The sequence below is a fragment of the Lepidochelys kempii genome, chromosome 1 (genome assembly GCF_965140265.1).
Source record: "Lepidochelys kempii isolate rLepKem1 chromosome 1, rLepKem1.hap2, whole genome shotgun sequence".
Taxonomy (NCBI): domain Eukaryota; kingdom Metazoa; phylum Chordata; order Testudines; family Cheloniidae; genus Lepidochelys; species Lepidochelys kempii.
Genome location: NC_133256.1, coordinates 351,070,564 through 351,096,899, shown reverse-complemented (window position 1 = coordinate 351,096,899; position 26,336 = coordinate 351,070,564). Strand labels below are relative to the sequence as shown.

The following is a 26,336-nucleotide window of genomic DNA, read 5'->3' as shown; positions in this document are numbered from 1 at the left end:
GAGAGGTGATTGGAGCAGGACTCAGGCTCTGGAGGACTCAGTGAGGACTCAGGGTCCGGAGATGAGGCAGGACAGATCATTGGGGCTAGTGGAGGACTCCGGATAAAAGAAGGGCAAGAGAGAAGTCTGAAGCCTGAGGCGGTTTTAGACAGAGGATCTCCGAGGCTGGAGCAGACAGAGACGTGGCTGAGGCGCTGGGGAAGTGCCATGTACCGTCACTGCAGGGTGAGGTGTTGCAGTGCAGCAGTGAAATGGGCACGTGGGAGGGAGGCGCGGCTAATGGCCGAGGGTTTTGAGACGTCCTTGAGGGAGAAGAGAGTCAGAGACAGAGGTCGGGGGTGCGGGGGAGAGTGGGCCCCTGAGGCTGTGAGCTTTGCGCCGTACATTCGCTATAAGCTCTACGGATGCGGCTTATTTCCATTACACTCCAGGGACCGCAGCCTGCTCCCAGTGAAATCAGTGAGGCTTTGGCTGTTGGCCTCAATGGGAGCCAAGAGGGAAGGCGACGCAGCTCCCCTGGACTGTTACGTTAGCGAATGCTCGCCACCCCATGCTGTATGAAGGCCCCGCTGCGCAGGGCACTGCACACACAGCAAGAGACGGGCCTTGCCCAGAGTTCAGGCCTGACCTCAGTGCCCACTCGTCCTTCACACCACGTAGCAGAGTGGGACAGTGCTGAGGTTGAAGTTTTGTTTCTGTTCAGTGGAGTCCGGTGTCAGAGTGACGTTCCCGTCTTTGTTTCTTTCCTAGTCACTATTCGAACGCCAGGGAATGGCAGCTCACTCGGGAGTTCTCCCAGGGTCCGAGAAACCCCACGTGTCCCTACGCAAAGGAATGCCCCGGACAAAATCTGTAGGTAAGGCAAACTGCAGGACGGTCCGTTCTTAGAGACAGGGTGAGCTCTGGGAAGGGTCTGCTGCAGAACACGAGAGGTTCACGAGCCAGCAGGTTCACGAGCCAGCACGAGAGGTTCACGAGCCACTCCTCCAGCACCTTCCATCCCAGGAGCTCGACAGCCTGGTCAGATACTAATGACAGAGCTCACACCCCTGGAGGAGGTCGGAAAATATCAGCATCCCGTTCCCCAGGAAGCCAGGCCCAGGAGTGAAATGGCTGTGTGGTACAGCTCAGTCCGAAGGGCCCAGGGCCAAGTCCGAAGGGCCCAGGGCCAGGCCCGAAGCCCTGTTGTGCCACAAGGACGTTACTGTGAGGCTAAAAGAGGAGTTGCTCCTGCTGGCGCTGAAAGGGCTGTCACATCTCATGTCTGCTGTGGATTGGCGCAGAGGGGGACCTGTAACCCACACGCACCCTGGTCCAGAGAGCATCCAGTCCAGATCAGTGATCCCCAAACTTCCAAGGGTTGTGCCCCTCCAACTCCTGTCCACACCCCTCCCTGGAGCCGGGGCCGTAGCCTGGAGGGTGGGGACACGGATGGGGTAAGCGGGCCAAGGCTGGGGCTGCAGCTGTGGGGGGTCTGGGGCCAGGAGCAGGACTGCACCCAGGGGCCAAGGCTGGGGGCGAGGACAGATCCACAGATGGGCTGTGGTGAGGGCTGGCAACCGGACCCGTGACCAGGTGCAGCTCTGTTCCTGGTCTCCCCCAGCCTCGGCCCCAGGCCGGAAACAGAGCCAGGGCCAGCAGCTAAAGCTCTGGGCCGGTGCAGGGCTGGGAGTGGAGCCATGCCAAGGCTGGGCACAGGGCCAGGAGCTGGGGATGCGGCTGGGGGACGGATCAGAGCAGAGCTGGTGGTGGGGAGGGGCTGGGTAGCTCTCCCTCCTTGCCCCCTGAGAGGGCTGGCCCGGGCCCTTCTGTCCCCCCCCAGATGTTCCTCCAGCCCCAGAGTTTGGAGACCTCTGGTCTACATAGAGACCAAAGCAGGCTCTGGCTGGGGGGTACGACTCAGGAGCTAAGTGATCCAGGTGGTGGCAGGAGAAGCATGTCAATTCCATGTCTGTTTTTGTCTTTTTCTCTGGAATTATGAATATATTTGTTTATTTCTGTGCTAAACCCTTAGTTTTTGGGACTTGGGGGCAGTCAGGTTTGGAGTGGGGGAGAGGAGGGGTTGTTGGATAAGAGAGAGAAGCTGAGGGAGAAGGAGGTAGAAAGGAGAGAGAGGAGAGTAGTGGGTACCATATAACAGGTACCTACAATAACCTGGATCCATCCCTGTGACTAGGGACAAGAGAGAAAGTCAAGTCTCTCTTACCAGCACTCCTGTGTGTTACATCCTGATGTATATGCAGCCAGAAGAAAACATGCTCTTTGGCAAAAATGGGAGCAAATGAACGACCGGAACCTCCCAGTCAGGAAAGGAGCCTGGCAGAAAATTGAAGGATGTGGTCGCAGGACTCCCAGATCCTCCTGGAGGCAAGTTACATTGCAAAGAAGTCCGATGGTGCAATCCTGCCTGGTGCTCTGTGTGGCTGTTCAACAGGCAGAGAGAATCTACAGCACACCCTCGTGGAGGCATGAAGAGGAGTGCAGATTGCTAGACAGAGCCATTCACATATGTCAGATACCCTGTGTTCCACCCCAGAGTGTCACGCAGGAAGGTCTCGTTTTCTTTACCAGGAACCAGCTACTCAGTGAGACCGTTGGCCATTATGTTTCCGACCTGTGTAATACACTAAGGCATATGAATATGAGCAATTAAATAGTGGACCAATTGGAGACTGAGTTATTGTGATTTAACAACTAGGTCAAAGCAAGGTTATTGCAAGAAGTGGACTTGCCTTTGCCAGAAACAGGAGATATTTACAGGACTAGCGAAAACTGCTTTTCACCGGAAAGTGGTAACAAGCGGAGAATGACCTGCAGTATATCCAGGTTAAACACACACAGCATGGTACAAGGACAGAATACAGAGACCAGATTTGTTTGCAGTAAATGTGGAAGCAATCACAACACTGTGCTAAGTATCCAGTGTGCAGGGGGTGCAGTGCAAAGCATTCAGTGAAAGCAGCCATGTTACCAAAGTATAGCTGAGCCCAAATTGCAAAGAAATACAAAATAAGTTCATGAGCATACAGCCGAAGGACAAAGCGATGATGATGAAGAAGAAGAAGAAGATGAAGCAGAAAACAGAATTCTTGGTTGGGTCCCATAAGAGATTTACAAGGCAAGATTCTACAACTGATGGGGGTTATTCAGCACGGGAAATAAATGAATAAAAAGTAAACTTCAAAATAGATCCTGGAGCTGAGTGCAACATAATCACAACAAGCTTATACAGAATTAATTGTGACTGCCCAATGTTAAAATTAAAAAATGTGCTTCTTTCATTTAATGGACATGAAATTAGCCCCCGTGGCAATGCCTCAGGGGAATGTTTATATAAGAACAGCTTTCAGAGTAGCAGCCGTGGTAGTCTGTATTCGCAAAAAGAAAAGGAGGACTTGTGGCACCTTAGAGACTAACCAATTTATTTGAGCATAAGCTGTAGCTCATGAAAGCTCATGCTCAAATAAATTTGTTAGTCTCTAAGGTGCCACAAGTCCTCCTTTTCTTTTTATATAAGAACAGGTTACACGTGTTCTCATGCGGGCTTAAGCTGAAGAGCAGTATGCAAATACGGATGATCAAATGTGTATATAACTTGTCTTCAAAACAGGATGCCACAGATATCTAAGAATTGGTTGAGGTGTTTAATGGATGGGTATGCAATAAGGATATAATACATCACGTTAGCGTAGATCCTAAAGTGCCACCAGAAATACAGGTATGAAGTACCATTAGCACTGAGAAAGTGTAAAAGCTGAACTTGAATGGATGGTAAAATAAGATATTGGAAGCAAATACAGGCACCAGCTGACTGGGCTAAGAGTATGATCACCATAATAAACCAAACAAGCCAAGGATTTGCATAGATCCAAAAGATTGGAATAAGGCCAGGTGAGATGCAGCACCATGAGAGGAGGCCACAGCAAGGCTTAAGCATGCAAGAGTATTTTCAGTTTTGAATGCAAGCCAAGACTTTTAGCAGGTCTGACTCGATAAAGGAAGTGCAGAAGTCTGAGCCACCAACTCGCCTTTTGGTAGATACATGTTTAGATTACTTCCTTTTGGGGTTGCCTCACCACCTGAGGAGACCAAAGCATAATGCCTCAGATCTCTGGGGATCTGGGTGGGGTGGAAGTGCTTGCTGATTGGCTGATTTGGGGAAAGAAAGATCAGTAATACACTGAAAGACTGTAAGGTTCTGCTCTGTGCCAAAGAAAAGCTATTTAAAGTGAAGAGAAACAAATACCAGACGGGGCTAAATCTGAGCACAACTGAATAGGAACGTAAGAGCCGCCACACTGGGTCAGACAAAGGTCCATCTAGCCCAGTATCCTGTCTTCCAACAGTGGCCAGTGCCAGGTGCTTCAGAGGGAATAAACAGAACAGGGAATCATCAAGTGGTCCATTCCTTGTCCACTCCCAGCTTCTGGCAAACAAAGGCTAGGGACACCCAGAGCATGGGGTTGCATCCCTGACCATCTTAGCTAATAGCCATTGATGAACCTACACTCCTTGAGTACAAGCCAAGAAGGGTGAAGGCAGTTGTACAAATGGAAAGGTCCTCAAAACGGGGGTCGTACAGAGATTCCTATGCACGTTCACACATCTAAGCTAGTTCATCCCTAATACGTCACAGTGAAGTGCTCCATTCAGAATGCTGCTTGAGGACAGTACAGAATGGTCCAGGGATGCCTGGCAAGAGGAAAGTTTTGGGGAATTAAAAGCAAGTTGGCAAAGAAGCACTGGTACTGGAATACTGTGAGATTCAAGATGGGTAAGGTAATACTTTTTATTGGACCAACTTCTTCTGTTGAAAGAGACAAGCTTCCAAGCTACATAAAGCTCTTCTTCAGAGCCGAAGATCTTTGCTGATGCAAACTTAAATGGGTTCGGGACAGTCCTGCAAAATGGTCACCCGGAGGCGGATGCTTTCAAACCACTGACACACACATGTTCACACTGAAAGAGAAATGCTAGCCATTGGTTCTGGTGTGAGCTGTTTTGTGAAAATGCTTATGGCTAGTAATTGTTCGAGATAGGATCAGGTCATAGGCAGCTGGGAAATGTTGTAAAAATCATTGTGCAAAGCACCACCCAGACTCAATAAGTGATCATAAAACTGCAAAAATACGCATTAAAAACGAAATACAGACCCAGAAAGGAGCTCTGTATAGCAGACATGCTTTCAAGAGTGCCTGTAAATAGGGAAAGCAGAGAATTGCAGAAAGAGGACCTAGAAAGAGGATTTGTGTGTTTCAGACATCTGAGGCATCTTTTCATAAGCCTAGAGTTTGAGTTCTCTGGGACAACGACTGTCCTGTTTGTACAGTGCCTAGGACAATGAGGCCCTGAGACCTAGTCAGGGCTCCTGGCACTACTGTCATACCAGAGATAATACACACAACATGAGGTTGGAAATGCTAAATATGATCTGCACCACTCACCTGGGCCTGGAGAAGTTTGAGCAGAGATGTCCAATTCTGGCCTGTCATGGGGACAGCTATCAAAAATATGGTATCTGAGTGTGAGCAGATACAAGGAGTGAAGCCACACGTGATTCCCAATCATCCTTAGTCCAAGGCTGGCACAGATGTATTTGAATTAAATAGGAATAATACTTTGTATTAGTGAACTGCTACTCAGATTTGTGTGAATTCAGCTGTTCCACGGCTCATTGAGTAGCAGTGTGTGCTGGCAATCACAGGGGCCTCACCATGGAATTCCAAGTGAGCTAGTAAGAGCTATTAGACCACCAGTTCAGAAGTGTCTTATTTCAGAAATTCTCTTTGATCTCTCAGTCCAAGCCCACCCTGACAAGCCCATGCCATGCACAGGCAAACATGTTAGTGGAAAAAACAGTACAAAGAGCAACGAACTTGTTGATCAATAAAGAACCCTGGTGATTTCAAGGGATGCATAACTAGCACTGTTAGACTCTCCCAGCACACCTCACAGCTAGAGCTGACGATTAGAATCTCCGGCTCAAGACTCATGGACAAAAACCTCAGTGTCAACATACAACAAGTTCCTTGAGCCAAAGAACTTGAGGGGTTTACAAAAGAGCTCTGTGTGCCTGGAAAGCAGAACAGAAGAAGAAGAAATGTTAGAGACTGTTAGATCCCAAGCCGTCTGCCCCAAGGTCATTGGTGCTAAGGGCCAGTCCTGCGGGATGGATCGATGACATCTAAATGAAACCAAAGAGGACACTGGCTCTACTTCCTGAGGACATTCATGATTTCAGAGGGAGTTAAGCATCTAAATACCTTTACAAGTTTGGCCCTTAGGCACTTAGAAGTTTAGGTTCCCTTGACTTGACTTAGGATCCGAAGGCCCTGATCATCAAAGGTCATTAGGTGGCCTTCCACCTATGCAGCTAGGCCCCCAGGCTAGGGGGAGAGACAGGCACCTAAGAAAGGGATCCTCAAAAGCCAGCAGGCTGCATGGGGAGCCACCTAAGCTAGCCAGGAGTGAAATGCTGAGGAGAAGGGCTTAGGTGCCCAATCAGCTGACTGATGCTCCTGGCTGATGGACCAGAGAAGAAACCTGCCTGTCTTCGGGCACCTCAGCTGTGAACTCCCTCCTGGAGTCAGGCACCTGAGCCCAGGCCAGCTGCTTAGGCAGCCCGTGCTCTATCAGCTGAAACAGCCTCTTCCATCTCTGTCTCCGTCTGTCCAGCTCGCCCTACCTTGTCCTGTCCTAGCTGTCTGTAACGCAGGCTTATACGTTGGTGGCCTGCATCCGGCCATCTCCCTGCAGAGTCTGAGAAGGGTTATGTCGTAGATGTGCTCAGAACACTCCAGCAGGATCAGGCCCTGCTGGTGAGACCGATGGCATTGGTGTGAGCCAAGGCTTCAAGCTGCTCATGGGCTGTGGGCCAGCATCAACATTCAGGGAGCTGATTGTTGGGAACGTAGGCACCCAGAGGATTTAGGTGCCTACAGGGTTAAATGGAGGCTGAGCAGCAGGTTTGAAAATTTCAGTGGTGCGTAAATGGTGGATTTAGGCACCTAAAGAGGCAGAGAGGTGCCTAAATAGCTTTGAGGATCATGTGCCTAAGTCAGTTCTGAAAAGGAGACTTAGTGCCTTAGATCTTGCAACACTGAACCGAGTAGGACCTAGATACCTTTAAAATCTGGGCCCTGGTGTGTCTGTGGCTGACTCGCTGAGCTGTAAAAGGAGGGTGCTAATGCTGCCCTGCCTCAGGCGGTGTGTGGAGGACAAATGCAGCACATCACATACTGCGCTCAGTTACTGCGGAGCCAGGGGCCACGTCCCTAAGGCAGAGAGGGGCCCAAACACTCTTGGCTCTTGCACCATCTAAGAAGGGAATGTGGCCAGTGGCAACTCAGCCCAGGCTTTCTGGTTGTGGCATCGGCCGAATTCTGTGAAGGAAGGAGTTGTGTGGTGGGTTTGGTGTGTGCTAGCCAAGCCTGGATTCCAGAAAGACCGTCCCAGATGACGGTGATATTCAAGAAGATATTCCTTGGACTGCTCTGTGCTGGGTTCTGGACCGCTCAGTTATCTGTCTTTCTGGGTTTTTATCTGAGGGCCCAGAGCATTGCTTTCTCTTAGGATTACTACAGGCTAGCTGGAGTGTGACCCATCACCGCTTGGCCACCTTCTCACTGAAAAGGGGCAGAGCTCTGTTTTTGCCTAGGAGAAGCTGGGGGTCTGTCTGTGTTAGGGGTATATTTCTTGTATTGCCTGTGATCGTATCCAGAATAAAGATCGGATCACGTCTGTGACTGTCTCCGGTCAGCAGTTCAGAGGCATTATCTACCTGATGCGGAAGTCTAGGGGATTCCAGCACCATGCTGCTTGGTCTGCCTGTTAGGAATACCACAGTTAGTTTTGTCTCTGCCGTCCCAGAGGAGGTGGATGCATTTCCAGGACTAGTGTTCCTGGTGGGGCTTTTCCTGGGTTTGATGTCAGACTCGAATACTATGCCTACTCCTCCAGATTCTCCTTTCCCCATTCCATACATTTCACTTCTGGGATTATAAAGGAGGGAGTATCTTGGGAAGGAGGTGGGCCAGCCTGGGGTCTGTGGTATCGTCAAGCCACACCTCAGGCACACAGGCAAGGTCTACGTTTTTCTTTTCAGGTCTGATTCTCCTGAGGTATCTGGAGATAGTCTTCGCCCCTTGGCCTTTTCTGGACTCTTGAGGATTTGTCCACTTTGACCCAGGCTCATTACCCTGTTGGGCCTTTTATACCTTGACCTAAGTGGCCCATCTGACATCAGCTTTCTTATGTCCTTCCTTGTCATGGACTTCCTACTAAGAAGTTACTGTGTAGACATGCTGTATCTTAATCTACCCTTCCCTAGACTGGCAAAGGGATACAACTACTGCTTCTCAGAGAAAGGTGTCCTCTGCTTTGAGCTAGAGCACGAGCCATCTGAGTCAGATGAAAAGAAGGAGTGGAGGAACCTGGCCCCAGTCCCAGACCAGTGTTCTCTGTCTTCAGTGACCACTGCCTTCTCTTCTTCTACTCATGACTGTGAACAGCTTCAGAAGTTGCTGGTTTGTCTGACAGAAGCACCTCAACTTACGTGTTAGGCATCAGGGAAAGATCCCACAAAGACAGTTGGAAGTTTCTATTCCCTATCAGAAATGGAGGCCTGGAACCAGCTGGGGATATTTGGAGCCCATGGGCCCATAATGCAGCAAAAAGGCTAGTAACTGGTGGTTCGGGGTGCAGAAGGTGAGGGATCAAACCCAGGGACAAGATTGCACAGCTATCAGTACAGGCGTACGCTCAGCATGGATATTCTTCTTGTTGGCTTATTTATTTTCTATAATAGATAATATAAATAAATGAAATGAAGTAAAATGATTTGGTTGGCGCCCGCGTTTTGGCATCACAGTAGAAATGGGCTGTGGAAGATCAGAATGAGGTAAGGGGAGCGTCACGGTGAACCAGCTCAAAAAGGGCAGTGCAGAAAGGCATGAAGCAGGCTGTGAGGAAGTGGATGCCTGGGGCATCAGACCTGGCATCATCAGCAGAGCGTGCAGGGCCATGCAATGAGGAACGAGTGTGGATAAGTAGATGGGGTGCAGTTCTACAGGGCGTAGAAGGCAGCACAGTGGCGCTGTGTTGGAATGGTGGGTAGGGACAGAATGGAGAAAGTGTCTTGTCTCCCACCCTCCTTCCCCTTCCCTTTCCAGGGATCCATCTGAGCCCTGGGCACTTTCTCTCTAGCGTGGAAGCAACAGAAGAGATTCCTGAGCAGTTTGAAGGGGATACATGTCATCCCTGGCACTTGTCGTAGCCTTATGGCGAAGGCACTTGGCCAGGCACCCAGGAGAGCTGGGCTCAAGCCCCAGTTCTTCCGCCAACTCCCTGAGTGACCTGGGGCGAATCACTGACTCCTGCTGGGCCCCTCGCCCCATCTGGGCCATGGAGTTAATGAGGCTTCTCCGCTCTCCTTGGAAAACGAAATGAGACGTCAGCACAGGAGATGGACATAAAATATAGAAGTGGGCGGGGGCTGAAAGGAATAGAAACAGGTGTTTAAAATACAAATGAAACAGAAATGAGTGGGCATGGGGTGAACACTCCTGGGGCTCGTCTGCCCAGAGAGTTAGTGCCTGGCAAGCTGGGGTGTTAATCAGTAGCTCACAAGCCTTTGGGCTCACTGGAGCGCAGTGAAGTTGCCTGCCCAGCGCAGTACGCAGCTGCCTTAGAAAAGCAGAACAGGATGCAAAATAATAGAGAAAGTAACTGACATGCCAAGCCGTGGCACGCCCTCATCTTCGGTGCTCACCCAAGACTGGTTACTCACATTGAGGAAGATCTAGCTGAGGCTGACCAGAGCCAGGAAGGCAAATGATGATTTGAGGTGTAAGGTGGGGTTGGGGTAGGAGGGGCCAGATTCACAGGGGAGACCAGGAAGAGTCTAAATTGGTGTAACTCACATCTTCTTTCGGCCCCCTGAGTGTACACGGTACATCAGTTTACTCTCCCCCAGACTGCCTTTTGCCAGCCCAGGCGCTGATATCCTTCTTTTGAGTGGTACCTTAGCCTGAAAACAGTCTCACTGAGTATTCAAAACACTAGAGTAGTGGAGAGAGACATTGGTCCGTAGTTATGAATCTATTTACCAGCACAGAAGGCAGATCCCTTGGACACATTCCCCTGAGTTTCAATATGTGTAATTCACTCCCAGGGAGGAGAAGTGGGGACAAGATAGAAGTGTGGCAGGGCAAGCAGCAAAATGGGAGGGTGCAGGTGAGAATGTACATTGTAGCAGCCACCCCTGGCTCTAATCAACCCCAACCACCTTCTGGCTGCCTTCAGGGAAGCTCCCGTGCACCTTGGTATTTGGTGACTGTGTCCAAGGACTCTGTGTCTAATTACAGCATCTCTGGATTTGGCCCTGGGATTATTTAGCCTGGCCAGGGAAGAGGTGGAAAGGACCAACAGAGGGATTTATAATAAATTGATGAAGGACATAGTGGGAGCCAGTCATTGCCTGCCCTGCACCCTGTCTCGTCAAACAGGGGAGCAAGCTGCGAAATTAGTGGCTAGTCGTGTAGCATAAAGATGAGGAGGGTCGCTTCAAAACTAGAAATGCAGTGGGAAGTGGAATCCCGCACTAGGGCACCAGACCTCCAGCTTGCAGTGCCCAGGGAAGGACTGAATTCTCAGCAGGCCCCATCTCCCTTTGTTCTGGGATTCTGACTTTGCTGTTCTTCTGGTTTCCTAGGTGAAGATGAGAAACTTGCTGCTTCCTTTATGGATGGGAAATTTCCTCGGAGCACGTCAATGCAAGACACCGTCAGGGAAGGGCATGGAATCCCACCCCCACCTCAGACGGCTCCACCCCCTCCTCCGTCTCCATATTACTTTGACACAGGCCCTCCCCCATCCTTCTCCCCACCTCCACCTCCGGGAAGGGTTTATGATACCATAAGATCGAGCTTTAAGCCGAGCCTGGAAGCCAAACTCCATGGCCTCCCCCAGGTTATCAGTGCAGCTGAGATGTATGACCAGGCAAGGACTTCCATCCCGTATCCTGAAAGGCAAAAGAGAGCCCGGTCCATGATAATCCTGCAGGACTCCTCTCATCTTCCTGTAGAGCCAACAGAGATCCCCCGGCCTGGCCCTTCCGCCACACCCCCAGAGAAGCTGAAAAGGAAAGGGCGAGTGATTGATAACCCTTACGCCAACATGGGCCAGTTCAACGTTAGCCTGTTTGCTCCCACCAAGCCCCAGAGGAAGAAGAGCCCTTTAGTGAAGCAGCTGCAAGTAGAGGACGCTCAGGAAAGAGCAGCTTTATCCATCACTGGAGGCTTTACGCGGGAGCCCTCTCCCACACGCCGGAGCCATCGCATGAGTGGCATCGAGTATCAGCACCACGCTGGCATCGCTCAGGTCGACCCCTCGAGCATCCCCTTTGCCACTGCCATAGCTGGAGTCATGAAGGACAGAGAGCGTCGTCTTGATGAGAGGCGGAAATCCACTGTCTTCCTCTCGGTTGGGGCCATTGAAGGGAGCCCCCCCAGCATCGACATGCCATCCCTGCAGCAGTCCAGGTCTATTGATGAGCGGCTGTTAGGAAGCCGAGATGTACTGCTGCCTTCACCTGTCTCAGCTTTAAAGCCATTAATTAGCAGCTCTTCCTCAACGTTCATCCACCCGCTCACAGGAAAGCCCCTAGATCCAAACTCGCCCCTGGCGCTTGCGCTGGCCGCAAGGGAGCGAGCCCTGTCCACTCAAGTCCCATCCAGGTCGCCCACCCCAATCCAGAGCCCAGATTCAGACCGAGCAGCACCCCTGTTTGTGGACATCCAAACCAAAGAACCAGAAAGGGGGGAGCTAGAGGGCCTAGTATCACCTGCATATTCGCCCGGAGCCAAAGGGGCAGCAGGAGCAGCTCCTGGGACTTTGGCCCCTACAAAAAGCCACTGGGGGACTCCAACAACACTGAGAAAAGAGACTGAGACAAGAGCAGAAACACCTGTGAAAGAAGAGAAAAAACACGAAGACAAGAAATCTATGATCATTAGTATAATGGACACATCACAGCAGAAGACAGCCGGCCTCATCATGGTCCATGCAACCAGTAATGGCCAAGAGGAAATAGGACTTGAGATGAAGGAGGAGACACCAGATGTTCCTGAAGCAAGCGTGGAGCCGGCAGAGCTGCCCAAAGCGGAAACTGAGCCCAGCCCTGTGGGAAAGTCTCCGGTTAGTCCAGCATCTGACAAGACACTTGGTCAAGGAAGTTCAGAGGAGGAAGCGGAGCCCTACACAGTTACCCTCCCACCAGCTCAGCTGTCTTCAAGTGATGAAGAGACCAGGGAGGAACTGGCCAAGATTGGGCTGGTGCCTCCACCAGATGAGTTTGCAAATGGGGTACTAGTCACCACCCCTGGCACACCGATCAGCCAGCTGGCTACGCCTCGCACGCCATCCATGCCAGCGGCAGCCGTAGCACCTTCTGCCACTGGTGGAACACCCTCAGGGAAGACCTCTGATGCCCCCGTAGCCCCAGAGTCTGCCGCAGATTCAGGAGTAGAAGAGGTGGACACCAGAAGTTCAAGTGACCATCACCTGGAGACCACAAGCACCATCTCTACAGTCTCCAGTATGTCTACATTGTCCTCTGAAAGCGGGGAGCCTACTGACACATACACTTCCTTTGCGGATGGACAAACTTTTATACTCGAGAAGCCACCAGTGCCTCCAAAGCCAAAACTCAAGTCCCAGCTCAGCAAGGGGCCAGTTACTTTCAGGGACCCACTTTTGAAGCAGTCTTCGGACAGTGAGCTCATCTCCCAGCAACATGCGGCTACTCTGGCTTCAGCCAGTGTTGGTCGGCCACGCTACCTCTTTCAGAGAAGATCCAAGCTATGGGGGGACCCCATGGAGAGCAGGCCAGTCCACGGGGCTGAGGATGACAAACCAACTGTGATCAGTGAGCTAAGTTCCCGGTTACAACAGCTGAATAAGGATACACGATCACTGGGGGAGGAACCTACCGGGCCCCCTTTAGATCCCGGGAAGAAGTCACCTGTGGTCGCAGCACGGTAAGACTTATGCTGGTCAGGGGAGGGGATTGGTGCAGAGTGTAGGCACTCCAGGAAGATAGGGAAACTCATCAGCAATGGTGGCCTATAAATGTGCTGCATAATCACAAGATGCATTTTGAGGAACATTTCAGAGATGTCAGGATTCCTCAGCTGCACAGAGGAGAGAAAAGCTGAGACAGACACTCCTAGAAATTGTCATGTTTGGTTTTGGGGCATCTCCTTAATCCTGCCCACAAACACGGACCTTTCTCACTGTCTCCTTTCCTCTTCAAATTGCCTTTCTGTTGTTTCATGTTCCTTCTCTCTATGTCTTGAATCTGTTGTTAAATTGCTGTATTTGGTTGTGGGTTCCTCTTTTAAGTGTTTTCTCCTGAACAGTTAATAATTATTTGCATTTCTCTAGTGCCTTTTGTCCCAAAGGATCCCAAATGCTCTCAGACTAAGTACATAGGAATTGTGTAACCCATCAGTGAAAGCAAGCCACCTCTGAGGTGGGATGTGGCAGCCTTTGAACAGGCCACAGGAACATTACGCACTACCTCTATAACATGAAATGCAAATTAATCCCGTATCCGACTGAAACTGCAGAGGGAATTTAGGCTGGCTGAAAGTTGGCAGGAAAAATGCCATGTGAGTAGTCAGGGCCTCAGTTTTACATCACATCTGTCAACATTCCACCATCCATAACGCGGGTCTCCCGAGCACCATGACACAGTCACCCATGCTCCTCCCTGCAGCACGGCCCTTCCTGTCCCCACCCTGAGGCTTGGAGACTGTCACTGACTCAGAGGGGCGAACGCCCCCACTGCGGCGTCCACACCACTGCCCACACTACCTGAGGTTTTCCTCTTCAGGTCTCTCATTCAAGTACAGACCTGGCCAGAAACTGAGCTCTGACAAGATTGCTGCCCCAGAAGACAGGGATAAGAAGCCCATAGAAGCTTCTTTCTCCGTCCCAGCTATGTTAGATTCCTTCATCCCCACGATGCCCAGGAGACACCAGCTCCCACCCACACGTCAGTGACCTCCATACTCCCTTAGTGGTATCAATCTCTCCCCATTCCTCACAGATCTCAAGGGACACCAGCCCGGCCCTGCCTACGCAGACTCCCAGGAACACAAGCCTCCCATAGCCCTGCCTCTTCCTTCAAGGGCCCTTAGTAGTGTCAGCCTCCCCATTCCCTGAGTCATGGCCACTGCCCACAGACCCTTCCTGATCCCCATGCTCCGCAAGTGACCCTGGCTGCCCATAGCCTCCCTGTGCTCCTGCCCTGCTCAGCTCCCTCCCATGGGCCCAAGCCTGGATTTCTAGCTCCGACTCGGATTGTGCTGGTGGAGCTATACAGGGAAGGCCACAGTGGCCTCTCCCCGTCCAGCAGGTTAAATATCTCAGTACGCTGTGCTGAGGGCTATGAGCATGACCAGCGCCTCTTCTGCCCCCCTACCTTGGGTTCCCAGGGACACCAGCCTTCCTCTGTCTTCCCCAGCCTGAGAGACACCAGCTTTCCCAGCCCCACATACCCCCTCGGATATGCCAACGCCAGATAAACACCCTGCGACCTCCGTTGCTCCCTGAGTGACAGCCTCTCTCCATCCCCCACATTCCCTGAAAAACACCATCCCCTCTCTTGCAGAGGGACCCTCACCCGCCACATTCCTCCCCTGTCTCACAAAGGCACTGAGATATCTGCTCACCCTCTGTCGGCCATGGGCCTTGAATGGCTGCAGCCTGCCTCTCCACTGTACCTGCCACCCGAGACACCAGTTCCCCCCTGCCCCAGCTCTTTCCATCCCCACGTATTCTGGGACACCAGACTCTTCTGACCGTCATGCTTCAAAAGATGCTGGCCTCCCATGCTCCCTGACAGACATCATCCCAGATCCCAGCCCTTTTCCCAGAGAGCCCCCTCACTGTGCTCCGTGAAATCAGTTCCTGCACTGCAGTCTTCTGTTCCCCACGGCCCCTCAGTCCCGTGCCCTGCAGAGAGCCGCCAGCACCCCACCCTCCCCCACACTGTCACAGGGGGATGCTGCTCTTTCCCAGGCGTATAGCGTCTTTTGCTGGTCTTGTAGAGTTAAGTGTTTCTCATTCACTTTTTATGAAAGTTGTGGCCTTTCCTCTCTGAAATTTGGTGCACTTGGCGGGTGTCCAAGAACTGGAAATATTTCCCAGGAAGTCAGCTGTAAATAGGATATTCTAGAGTGATGTGAGGTGCTCTCTATCATTGTGCTAATTCCTTCTCTTTTATTCAACTCCTGTCAGTTCAGAAATTAACGTAGAGAACAATTTACAAATATACAAATGCAGCCCACTTCCGCACACTTTCCAGTCCCTGTGCTTGGTTTTAAGAGAGAAATTGCCACCCGAAGCTTCCACAGCACACTACCCTTCAGTCCCTCCAGTACTGTGACGAAGGACAAGAGAAGCCAAACTAGCTAAATCTGCTGCTGCTACCACCAGTGACAGCCCTTGGATGCGCCTGGTTGCTGAAGAATAGCGAGGTCCCGCCTGCCAGAGATGACCCTGAGCCCACAGTTGCCATTGCTGCTGCCAGAAATGGCCTTTGGATCCTGCAGGGTTGCATAAGGGGAGTGAAGATGCTGCTGCCAAAACCTCTGGTGCTGTCGTCCTTGAGCCCCTCCTTGCTTCAGGAGGCGAATGAGGGCCATTTGTTAGGGGCCAAGCTGAAGCCAGGTCTCAGGGAGTTGCCCAGGAATCTCCCCGTGGTTTGAGAAAGACAGTGAGGTCGCTGCTCCCAAAAGCCATCCCAGCACAGCTGCTACTATTGCCAGAGATTCTCATTAGACCAGAGCCCGGGGGGAGCTGGAAGAACGGCTGATTAAGCAGACCCGATGGTGCGCAGTTTTGTCTGTTCCTTATCCCATTAATTTCTGAGTATACAACAGGCAAACCATGGTGCATTTCTCTTCCAGAGGTTTATAGAGTTCCTGGCTAGAGAGCTCCAGGGATGAAAGACAGAAACTGGGTTCTCTGACTGTGTCTCCTTGCAAGACAGGCTCCCCCAGAAGGACGTTTGATGAGAGTCACTGAAAAAGAGGTCAAGAGGCACTGATAATGAAGAGAACACAAGGTCCGAGTTAAGGCAATCAGTAGTGAGAATATTCCTTCTCTCCTCCCTGTTCTTAGGCCATTGCTGAATAGGGTGAGGAAGGCTGTGCTTGGCCAAATGTCGCATGCTCTATGCACAGATGAAGATTTTGGACAATAGTGGCAAAACGGCAGCGCTTCCCCGTCCACGGATGCAGCACACATCCTGCAGGACAGTGCTCAAAACGGCACCATAGAGTCTGGCAGGGGATCCTGGCAGAGCCATGCGGCAGCATCCAGTCATGGAGTCTCGCTGGCATGTGTGGCACCCAAACTTTGCTCAACCCGCAACCACATTGGCAATTGCAAGGAGCCCATGGAGCCCAACAAGCACAGCATAAAGTTAGCTGCAGCCACCTTCATCTTTAATGTGGATGTGGCCCTTGGAGACGGCAGGTCCCAACATCCAGTGTTCTGAGCAGCAGAGAAACATACCAGTACCATGAAATAGCTGTGAGGTGAGTTAACTTCTGAGTTACCGTGTGCTAGCCCCTAAGGCAACATGAGCCGTCACGCAGTAGCTCCACTGGAGTGCTAGCCTTACATTAGCTGGCGGAAGGGTTATGAAAAGCTTGCAGCTGAAGGACGCTCTCTGGACACTACAGTGGAATCACTGTGTGACATGCGTTATCACAAGACAACTCCAAAGTTAACTCCTGATCCCTGAGTTCTTTGATCAGTGAGTGGTAGGCCTAGTAAGTCATAGTGAGCTGTGAAAAGGCAGCTGGAGACCTACATCCTAGCACCAGAGTCTGAAAGTATAGCCATACAGGGCGAATCTCACCTGTTACATGTACAACATTAAAACATATGTTTAAAATGGCATTCTCGTTTAATGTCCTTGTGTCATGTGACTCTGGCCGTGGCCATCCAGTCTCATCAGGGTTGTGCCATTCTCATTGGGTGTAGTGAACCTAGACCTAAACCTCCCACCTCTGCTGATCAGCTGTGCTGTAACCGTGGTCATCTGGACCTCAAGGCGTACCTGTGAACAAGTGTTCGACTCAAGCCAGGATTGTTCAATAGTGTCGACACAGTCTCAATTTTACGTGCCAGCTAATTCAGCGGAGAATCCGGGTTAGAGGGTTCTCTGCACAGAGTTTTGGTTCTTGTGTCTAAGCAACAACAGAACATGCCAGATGTATCGTTTGAAGCAAATTTTTAGATGCAAAACTGAGTTTTTCAGGTGCTGTTCTGGAAACCCACAACTGCTTTGTATTTCTACAGATCTGAAAGAGAGAGAGAAGAAAAATAAGCCCTTTAGGCATTTAGCTCCTAGGGTAAAGCTACCTCTTTCTATATACACTCATCAATTAATTCTGTTTCAGTCAAATGGTGTAACATTTCTGGTGTAAGCTTTCTGCCACTGCAGTTACAACCCCCTGTTTCCTTGTAGGCTTTTTGTCTCCTCATTGTGTCTAAACTCATGCACAAAAAAGAACTGAAGTTTCATTCCAGAGCCAGGGCAGATTCCTATGGAGAGCTGATTGAGGGGCTCAGATTTGGTGTTTGTCAAGTCAAAGATGAAATTAGATCCATTGTTCTCAGGCCCTTTCATAATGGGGATCCCCTGGTGTATAGGTACAATCACACAACCACTTCTACTCCTGTTTGGAGAGAATGTGGCCTTTCCAAGTCAGGTTCTGAATCCAGTGCAGGAGTACAGACAGGAGTGCCAGAATTAGGTGAAGTGAGAAACTAAATTCCTCCCCCAACCTCTCAGGAAGGTGGTCCCCCTAGGCTGGGACTAGGGTCCAATGGTGAAGTAGAACAGAGAATGCCAGTATTAGGTGAACAAATCTGTGTTCCCCTCCCTCCCCAGGAAAGGGTGGTCCCTCTGCCTCCTGGCAGGGCATGTGAGTTTAAGGAGTGTGGGAACAGCCTGCAATCAATTGAGCTAGAAACTGAGGCTCTGTCCAGAGCTGGATTGTGTTGGTGGAGCAGGTACTGTGAGTGTTAGTGCTAAGAACATCCCACCCATTCAGTTGTGCTCTCTTCTTCTCACATAGGGCTGGATTCTGCACCACTGAAGATGGCGCAAAATTCCAGTTGACTTCAGTGGAAGCAGAATGGGCCCCATATTCCCGTAGAGTCCATCCTTCACTTCAGGAGAGCCCCTGATGTTTGGCAATGTGGAGAAGCCCCTATTCATGGAGGCACACTTCAGTGTGATCACCTTAGCACCACATTTCAATTAGACACCCGCGGCTCGCCCGTGCCAGCTGACGCGGGATAAGGGGCTGTTTAATTGCTGTGTAGATGTTCTGGCTCTGGCTGCGCCCTGAGGTCTGGGACCCTCCTACCTCACAGTTCCTAGAGTCCAGCTTCCAGTCCGAGTCTGCCAGGACAGGACAGCCGTGGGTGTCTAATTGCAGTGTAGACATACCCTCTGTGATCTGAAACTCAGTGTGGCCCAGCCCTCCCCTGCCTGGTGTGTGTCAGAGGGATAATGCCTTGCTCATGAGCATACCCAAATGATAGGGAAATTGACCAGAGATCAAGCGCTAGAGTATTAAGGAAGCCATCTAGGTAAGAATGTTGAAACTCATCTTACCTGCAAACTTGCTGGGTGCTGGTATGTTGTTTTCCATGTGGTCCCTAAACTATGCCACCACCCAAAGGTGTTTTCAATGAGGCGGATGCTATGGCGTTCCTGAAACCAGTCTCTGTCTCCGTCATTGAGGTTTCCCTTCTAGACCTGGCACTGCAGACAGCAGTAGAACGTGATACACATGCCCTGTAGGGACACAGCTGTGGAGACACGGTATCGGGAGAGTACGGGCCATGTTTCTGGGTTAGTCGATGAAGAACTAGTGATTCGTTAATGGTTGTCTCCCCGCAAAGAAATTAGCCCTTTGATCCTGAGCAGACACACTAATCTGAAACCAATTAAAGATTTCCCTCCCTGGAAGAATGGGTGGGTTTGTGTTTTTTAAATGTTAATGTGCATTGCCTACAAGGAGACAGGGGCATTGTGGGTAATAAGTCTCAGCATGTGTTCATATCACAGCAAGCACAGCTGGCTTCACCTCATCTGATCACTAACGTACTAATCACAGCTCATGCACCCATTACTCTGAGGAGTGAGTAGAAGAGCAAACCTTGACTTCAGCTCATTTATGCCCACTGGGTTATCACATAGGAATGAGTATCTCAAACACGTTACCTACACATTGGTAAGAAACATACCCATGCCCCTGACAGATTATTTCAGTGTCAAAGTGGCCAGAAAAAGCAGGAATTAAACCTTACAAAGCTTATCCTCAGTGTTGATGTCAGCACTGAGAGCGTCCGGTGATGAAGTTTTGTTTTATACAAATTATTGCCTTGGTATAGGGGAATAGAGTCTCTGCTCCAGGGAGAAGACTGTTCCTGCCAACTTTAAAACTGGAAAGGAAGGTCACAAAAAGGAAGCTAAAGGAATTCAGGACTTTCCTGCTTCTAGATCAGCCTCCAAAGAGCCACATTTCAGCTGTAAGGCTATGGTCAAGGAACAGGTTGCCTAGCAGAAGGTAGAAGCAGTCAATGTAGCAAGCTCCCTGCAAGCCACCTTAGAGTGGTTCTGTAGGAGTTCCACCATGTTCACTCAAACTCATTGTGTAGGTAGATTAAGAGATTGGCTTGAAGAGTCCCAGAGGTTGCATACATGGTGAATAGAAAAAAGCCCCTCTCCCATTAGGAGAGGCTGGGCCTTGTAGAGGAGGGTTGAGGTCTCCTGTGGATTAAGGATTAGACCTGAATTCCCTTCTCACCACCAAAGGCAGATCTGAGGCACACGGGTGGGGCAGTAAGCAACGTTGCGGCAGCATTCATGGTTATCATGGATGTTGTGTTTATAAGTCTCCTATTCCTAATGCAGATTTGCTGTTGTCCATGGTTTCGATTGAAATACAGATTTTGTTTCCTATTTCTCCCTGTTTCACCACTCTGCAGATTGTGACCAAGAGACACAGCAGTGTCAGGTGTCAGAAAGACTTTCACTTGACTTACAGGCGTTCTGCAGTCATGTCATGGTGTTTGAAATTGCCCAAGGAAAGCTAGGGAAGCCGTTTCATGCCCAGACCCTTTTACGTTAAAAGAATGGGAGGGACATTTTTCAAAAAGAGCTTGGAAGTCCTCTTGCTCTTCTACTTCATTCTAGCAAGCATAGCAAAGTTGTTACTGTGACATCCAGCTGGGACAGCACTCTCTTTAGAAACCCACTGAAATCCAGAGATGTTCACTAGGGGAATGGCCACCGTACTTTATGAGCCAGACAGGTGTGTTTGTGGGGCTTGCTCTATGCATTGACTTTGGGTTGCTCTGCAGCTTCATAAGGATCGGGGGTGGCCTCCACCAGTGCAAGACTCACTTGGGCCTGACGTTTGTGTCCTGTATTGGGTGCTTGCCAGCACATTTCATTTGCTGTCTCTCATTTGGCAGAAGACAGTTATGTCTGAAACAATGGGACCGATTAAATTGCTTGTTTCTCTCCCTTTGGAGTCTGATGCAGGCAGGAGAGAGCTATATGTTCAGTACAATGTTCTTGTGAACTTTGTTCCATTGTAAGTGCAACCTCTTTCCTTGTAGAAACTTTTAATTAATCCAAGGTTAAGCCCCTGTGCTTGTAACACCAATACCAGATTGAAATATTGACTAAAGCCCCTGATACAGTGAGCAAAACTTCAGGAAACAAGGAGGATTCTGGAAATGTAATTCAGAGAGATGAAGAGTTCCTGTTAGGAGGGAGATGTGGTGAGCTATGTTCTAAAACAGGTTCCTGTACTCTCAAATCCATTGGGGAGAGACTTAATTTTGAAATATGCAAAGGGAATGGTTAGGAGTTCCTCTTAGGAGTTAGGCAGAAGCAGGATTCCGTCTGGGACGAGAGCGGACAACTCTCTTGAGCTTTCCTGACACTCAATCTGGCCCAGCTATTTTCTGGAAACCAGATGACGAGCTCAATCTCATTTTCTGAAGAGAAATTCTTAGCGTCCCTGAATGGGCAGGAAAAACCTACAGTTTATTGCAGGCCCTCTGGTAGGGATTAAACCAAACTTCCATACCCAGAGAACCTGGGATTGTCCCCTTTGGGAAATAGTCTCTCTCTCTCTCTCTCTCTCTCTCTCTCTCAAGAGCACATTAATAGTCTATTGGCCATTAGTTCTATTACTGTTCTCACAACTGTCAAAAATCAAACCACTAAAGCAGATTTCTGGGTCAGATAAAATGTTGAATTGTATTTACCGCTCTCATTCTCTTGTTCTTTCTGTAGAGCATTCTCTCTCATGCACGTGTTCTTTCTCCCTCTCTTATTCTCCCCTTCTCCCCTCTCTCTCTGTTCCCCATACTCTCCTTCCCCCCCCCCATCCCCCCATTCTCTACTCCCTATCTTTAGGAATACCACTGTCAGATTGTCTCCGGCTTTGGCTGTTGAATTCATGTGATTATGAATGTCCCATTTTCTCTAGTAAATGCAGGAATGTGAACTCAGTGAATACTGAACTGAACTGGCTCCCCGAATCCTTTTGGTTCCAATCACCTGGATCCCTTTTAACGTCTCCCCGAGAACCACACTCAGCCCCCTCTGGTCTGCTGCATCACAGTAAACTTCAAACCCCGTCAGAGCATCCAAGCCTCACTCATGCCACTTGCAGACCTCAAACCCTTTCTGTTCTGCATTGTCTCTGCAGATGAGGGGCTGAGACTACTGCACACTCACCAAACCAGAGAGAGCTGGGGCACCGCCCTGGGGGATGCATGAAACCATTTGACGTCAGGCTTATGCCTGATACCCAGCAGTGAAAGAGCTGTGAGGGAGTCACCAAACCCTGCAGTGCTAATCAATTATAAGTGTAGCACTTAGAGAATTGCTTTTCTACCATAGACTTCAGCACATTTCTGTGAAATGGGGAACATGCCCCACCTCAGAAGAGCAAGGACTGCCCACGTTCGCTTCTCAATACAGCTGCACCCACCCTCCCACTGTTGCTCAGTTGGTCATTCTCCTCAGCTTCTTCCACCCAGCAGAGACCTCTGCAATGGGAGGGAAGTGTGAGGAGCCAGCCCTTTGGCCCAACATGGGTTTCTGGGAGTCGCAGTGGTTCTGGAATGGTTTGGGATGAAGTCTGTTCATTCTTCTCCGTGTTGTTATTGTGCCCCGGACTGATGCTAACATTCTCTCTCATTGCCTCTCTTCCTGCTCTCACATCTGCATGTCTGCGCTGCTCTGTCTAGAACCACCTCAGGCCTCAGGAGGGTGGGCGAGTTGTGTAAGTGAGCATACTCTCATCTCATAGCAAACCCATGTTGTCCTCCCTGTGCTGCTCTGTGTGTCACGTGCCGGTCACTCTCCCTTCTTCTCCCACAACCTTTGGGATGTGGGAGAGGAGGGAGTGGAGCTTGCTGTGAAGTGTGAACTTCACACCCCCCCTTTCCCCTTTTGTGCCCCAGTAGCATGTCTGTGTCCCTGTGCTGTGATATTATGTGCTGCTGATTTCTAGCAGGAAACTGAGGAAATTCCCTTCTGGCTTTGACATGGTTCCAGCTATGGCTTGGGAGAGCCCTCCCACCCCAAATCATTGCTCCCAGGGGGACAGACAGCAGAGGATGCACGGGGGCGGGGGGAAATTCCAGGTCACTCGGCAAGTTTTCAATCAAGCATTCGCATTTGTAAGGTTTCTGGAAAAGGCAGAGAGTGAATTAGCTGGCAGCTCCCCCACCGCCAGCATTTGCTCCTCCTGCACCTTTCCCATCAGCTCCCTGAGAGCTGACCACATTCCCTTTGTCAGAACTGGAAGAGCTCAGAGCCCCAAATGTCTTTTCCTTTGAATACATGTTTCCCTGCCCTAGGACATCTTTAGCTCACTGCCTGGGCCCTGGAGCAGACTCGGGGGTGAGGGGTGGTTGTGAGATGGGGAAAGTAGCATTTTATCCTGTTTCAGCTCCTGAAATGAAATAACTTTTCTAGACGTGGGACAAAATGGCAGACAGAGAAGGGGCTATCTGGGCTGGGCAGCAGGAGAATGCTGTCCTCTTTGCCAGGTGGCTGAGCAGCTACAGGGCAACTGAGGTGGTCACGTCAGGTTCTTGTCTTGATTCTAACTGAGTGAACGTGAAGCCCTGTCCCATGCAGACTCTAGTACAGACACCATCAGTGACCAGTGTCTGCACGGAGAAGTCACAGGGGACTCTCAGCCTGAAGATCCTGTCTGAGCCCAGCACAGACCCTGGTGGTGGCCAGTACCCCTTGAGGACATTGACAAGCAAATGGCTGATCTGTTCAATGTAGCTACCTGGCAGGAACAGGCAGTAGGACCCTAAGAAAGGAAGTTCATGTTTAAACAATACCATTTTCACTGCAGAGTGACAAGAAGAAAATCCCAAGCATGAACTGAATGTGACTGGCCAGAAGGTGACCTGGGGCCTTGAGTAGGCGAGGGAAGCTTTGAATTGTGACATGCTCCAGAGTCCAGGGGGCCAACCCAATGAATTTCCCCAGAGTGCATGCCCCACTGTGTTCCAGTTGTGTGACTGCTGTGTCTGTCTATCCCTCTGTCTCTCACCAGTAGCATAAATCGGAGTCAAGCTCACTACCTATGTGCTATCTCCATGTGTGAAGGCAGCTCCAGAGCACAAGCAAAGTTCTGGACAGACTCATGGTGGTTTTTACTTGTCTCATTTTTTGCTGATTGCTGAATTTCCAAGGCTGCCTCCCCATCCCAGTGTACAGCTGGGCTGGGCCAGAACCCCAGGTGCAACCAAATGGCAACACCTAAGGAATCTCCTATCCCCATCCCTTTCCAGCCAGACACACAACTCACTTCCACAGGGACCAGAGATGCTCCATTCCCACAGTCTCTGATGTACAGGAATTCTTAACAGAGCTGTAGGAAATGCAGAAGCCCATCTGTCTCTGGGCTGCCTACAAATTTTAAAGCCCTTCAACCCTTAAGTATACCAGGAGACCCTGGGAAATAAGTATGTTCATGGCCAGCGAGGAAGGGTCCTCCTCAGGTCAGAGTTCACTCCACATGTCTGTGTTTTCATGCATTCAGTCCTGTTGACTCTGTGACTGGTGTTATACAATGTCTGAGTGTTTAGGGCATTATCATGTGGATTTAGGAAGAACTGGGCCCCTGCATCCAGATGTGGATTCAAACATGTCTCAAAGATCCAAACTGAGGCAGCACCCTGGACCTCCCCCATCCTGATGCTACAGAGAGAGAGGAGGGATCTGAACATAGCTGTTGCTTAGACCCTTCACTTCTTACACCCCATACTCCCAGAACAGTGAGAGCCTGCCGGCAGCACCAAAGACGTTAGAAAGAATCAAAGTGATCAGTTTTGCTTGGAGTGGGTGGAGCTGGTGTCGTCCCCGTCCAACTGAGTATGGGTGTCAGATGATGGTCACCTTGTCTATGTCCCACTGAACAGGAGATTCAGACAGCGCTTTGATCTCTCTCTCACACACACCCATATACACACAACACACACACACACACACCATGTGACTGAACATGCGCATCAGCTGTTGTTTCCACTGCACAGCCCTGTTTGTTTCTGTGAGAATTTTTTGCATGTTGGTTCTTCTGAGCCCAGCAGCCCCATCTGACTGTGAGCATAAGCTTCAAGCAGTCCCGTGCGTCAGCCCCATCCAGTTGTTCATGAGCTTTGAACAATATTTTGTCTCTGCCCCACAGCCCCATCTGTTGCTCATAAATGGCAGACAGTGCTCAGGCACAACTCCAAGAGGGTGCAACCTGTGGCTGATTCTCGTCATGGTGCCCTAGCCCCATCCAAGTATACATGAGCTTCATACAAAGCTTAGTCTCCATCCTACTGCCCCATCCTTCTGAACATGAGCGTGATTTCTGTGCTACCCAGCTGTATGGGAAGAGCCTCTTAATAATAATCCTAGTTTCTTCGTTGAGTATCCTCTGCATAGTCCCACTTTGGGGATATGTGTCAACTGGTATCACTGAACGGTGCAGCCTTCTCCTAGCAATGCCTGTTAGAGTGCTCATGTGTCCCCCCCCAACTCCACCTCCCCCCTCACCCCCCGGCTTTGAGCACATTCTGAGGGTGGAGCTATAAAAGAGGGTGTGGCGATGGTCACCTCAGTTCCTTCCAGTCATGCGAGGGTGTGAACTTTCTTGGGAGTCAAGATCCCTAGGAAGGTGCCTTACTTTGTTAATCATTAGCAAGTTAGGTGTAAATAGAATGCTCTTCGTCTTCTTTAAGCATGAGGATCGCTAACTGTCTAGCCAGTTTCCCCTGTAGGATAAGAGTTCATGCTTTACTGAGAATCCACCTGATGAGCACTGCAGACTAATAATGCCCCCTATTAAGGAGGACCGTAATGGTGCTGAGCATGCACTGAGAGCACCCTTTGTTGTCTCTGATGCATCTTCAACATGGATAGCTGCAGCGATAACTGTCTGAAGACAAGCATGGCTATGCTCGTCCACTTTTCCCCATCTAACAAGGTCAAAGATTGAAGATCTTCTGCTTGAAAGGGATAGACTTCTTAGCTCTAAAATGGATGGAGGATTGGAGAAAATGAAAGAAACAAGATCAACAGCTAGCTCACTGGGTCTCTTGTAACCTTTCAAGAGAAGAATTCTTATAGCTGCCTTCAGATATTGAAGGCAATATTATCCACCTTATTCTTCATCTTCATATTTCAGCAAAGGCAGACAACACTACCAACAGCAATCCTCTGCTTCTCAGCAGCAATATAAAAGATGTCCCTTTAAATCCAAGATGAGACAAAAGAATTCATCCTCCACTTCTTCTTTCCTTACAGTTAAACTTCAGGTTTGACATGAAGATCGGGAACCAGAAACCCAGCCTTAATTCTGTTCCCCTAACAGTTGGAGAACGTTTATGCCATTTGGACACTATAGTTTTGGACACTATAAAACACAGTTGTATGATCCAGTTTGAGAACCTTCCTCTAAACGAATCTCCCCCATCAGGACCCTTCTTACAACTCAGTGTTAAGAACAAAAATCAATACTCCACTAAGGGAGAAAGAAGTAGAAAAGGTTCCAGTAAATCTAAGAAATCGGGGTTTCTACTCCTGCTCTTTCCTAATTCCTAAGAAAGATGGAGGTCTTTGTCCAGTCCTGGATCTGAAGAAGCTAAACCGATAGATCCAAAGGTTTCATATCAGAAAGTTAACTCTAGGATCCCTTATCCTCTCC

General features: G+C 49.9%; 1 protein-coding gene across 10 annotated transcripts in view; it reads left to right on the top strand.

The window, feature by feature from the left end:
- SHANK3 (SH3 and multiple ankyrin repeat domains 3) overlaps positions 1–26,336 on the top strand; it is a 772,487-nt gene that overhangs the window by 726,832 nt on the left and 19,319 nt on the right. For 2 of the 10 annotated variants that reach the window (XM_073329053.1, XM_073329054.1), the window contains 3 exons: positions 751–856; positions 10,712–13,037; positions 21,527–21,571. In XM_073329053.1, coding sequence (XP_073185154.1) covers positions 751–856; positions 10,712–13,037; positions 21,527–21,571 — 2,477 coding nt within the window. Of the gene's footprint in view, positions 1–750; positions 857–10,711; positions 13,038–15,303; positions 16,975–17,376; positions 17,430–21,526; positions 21,572–22,365; positions 22,401–26,336 lie in introns of those variants that run through there. The other 8 variants (XM_073329055.1, XM_073329062.1, XM_073329057.1 and 5 more) reach the window with 7 other exon arrangements.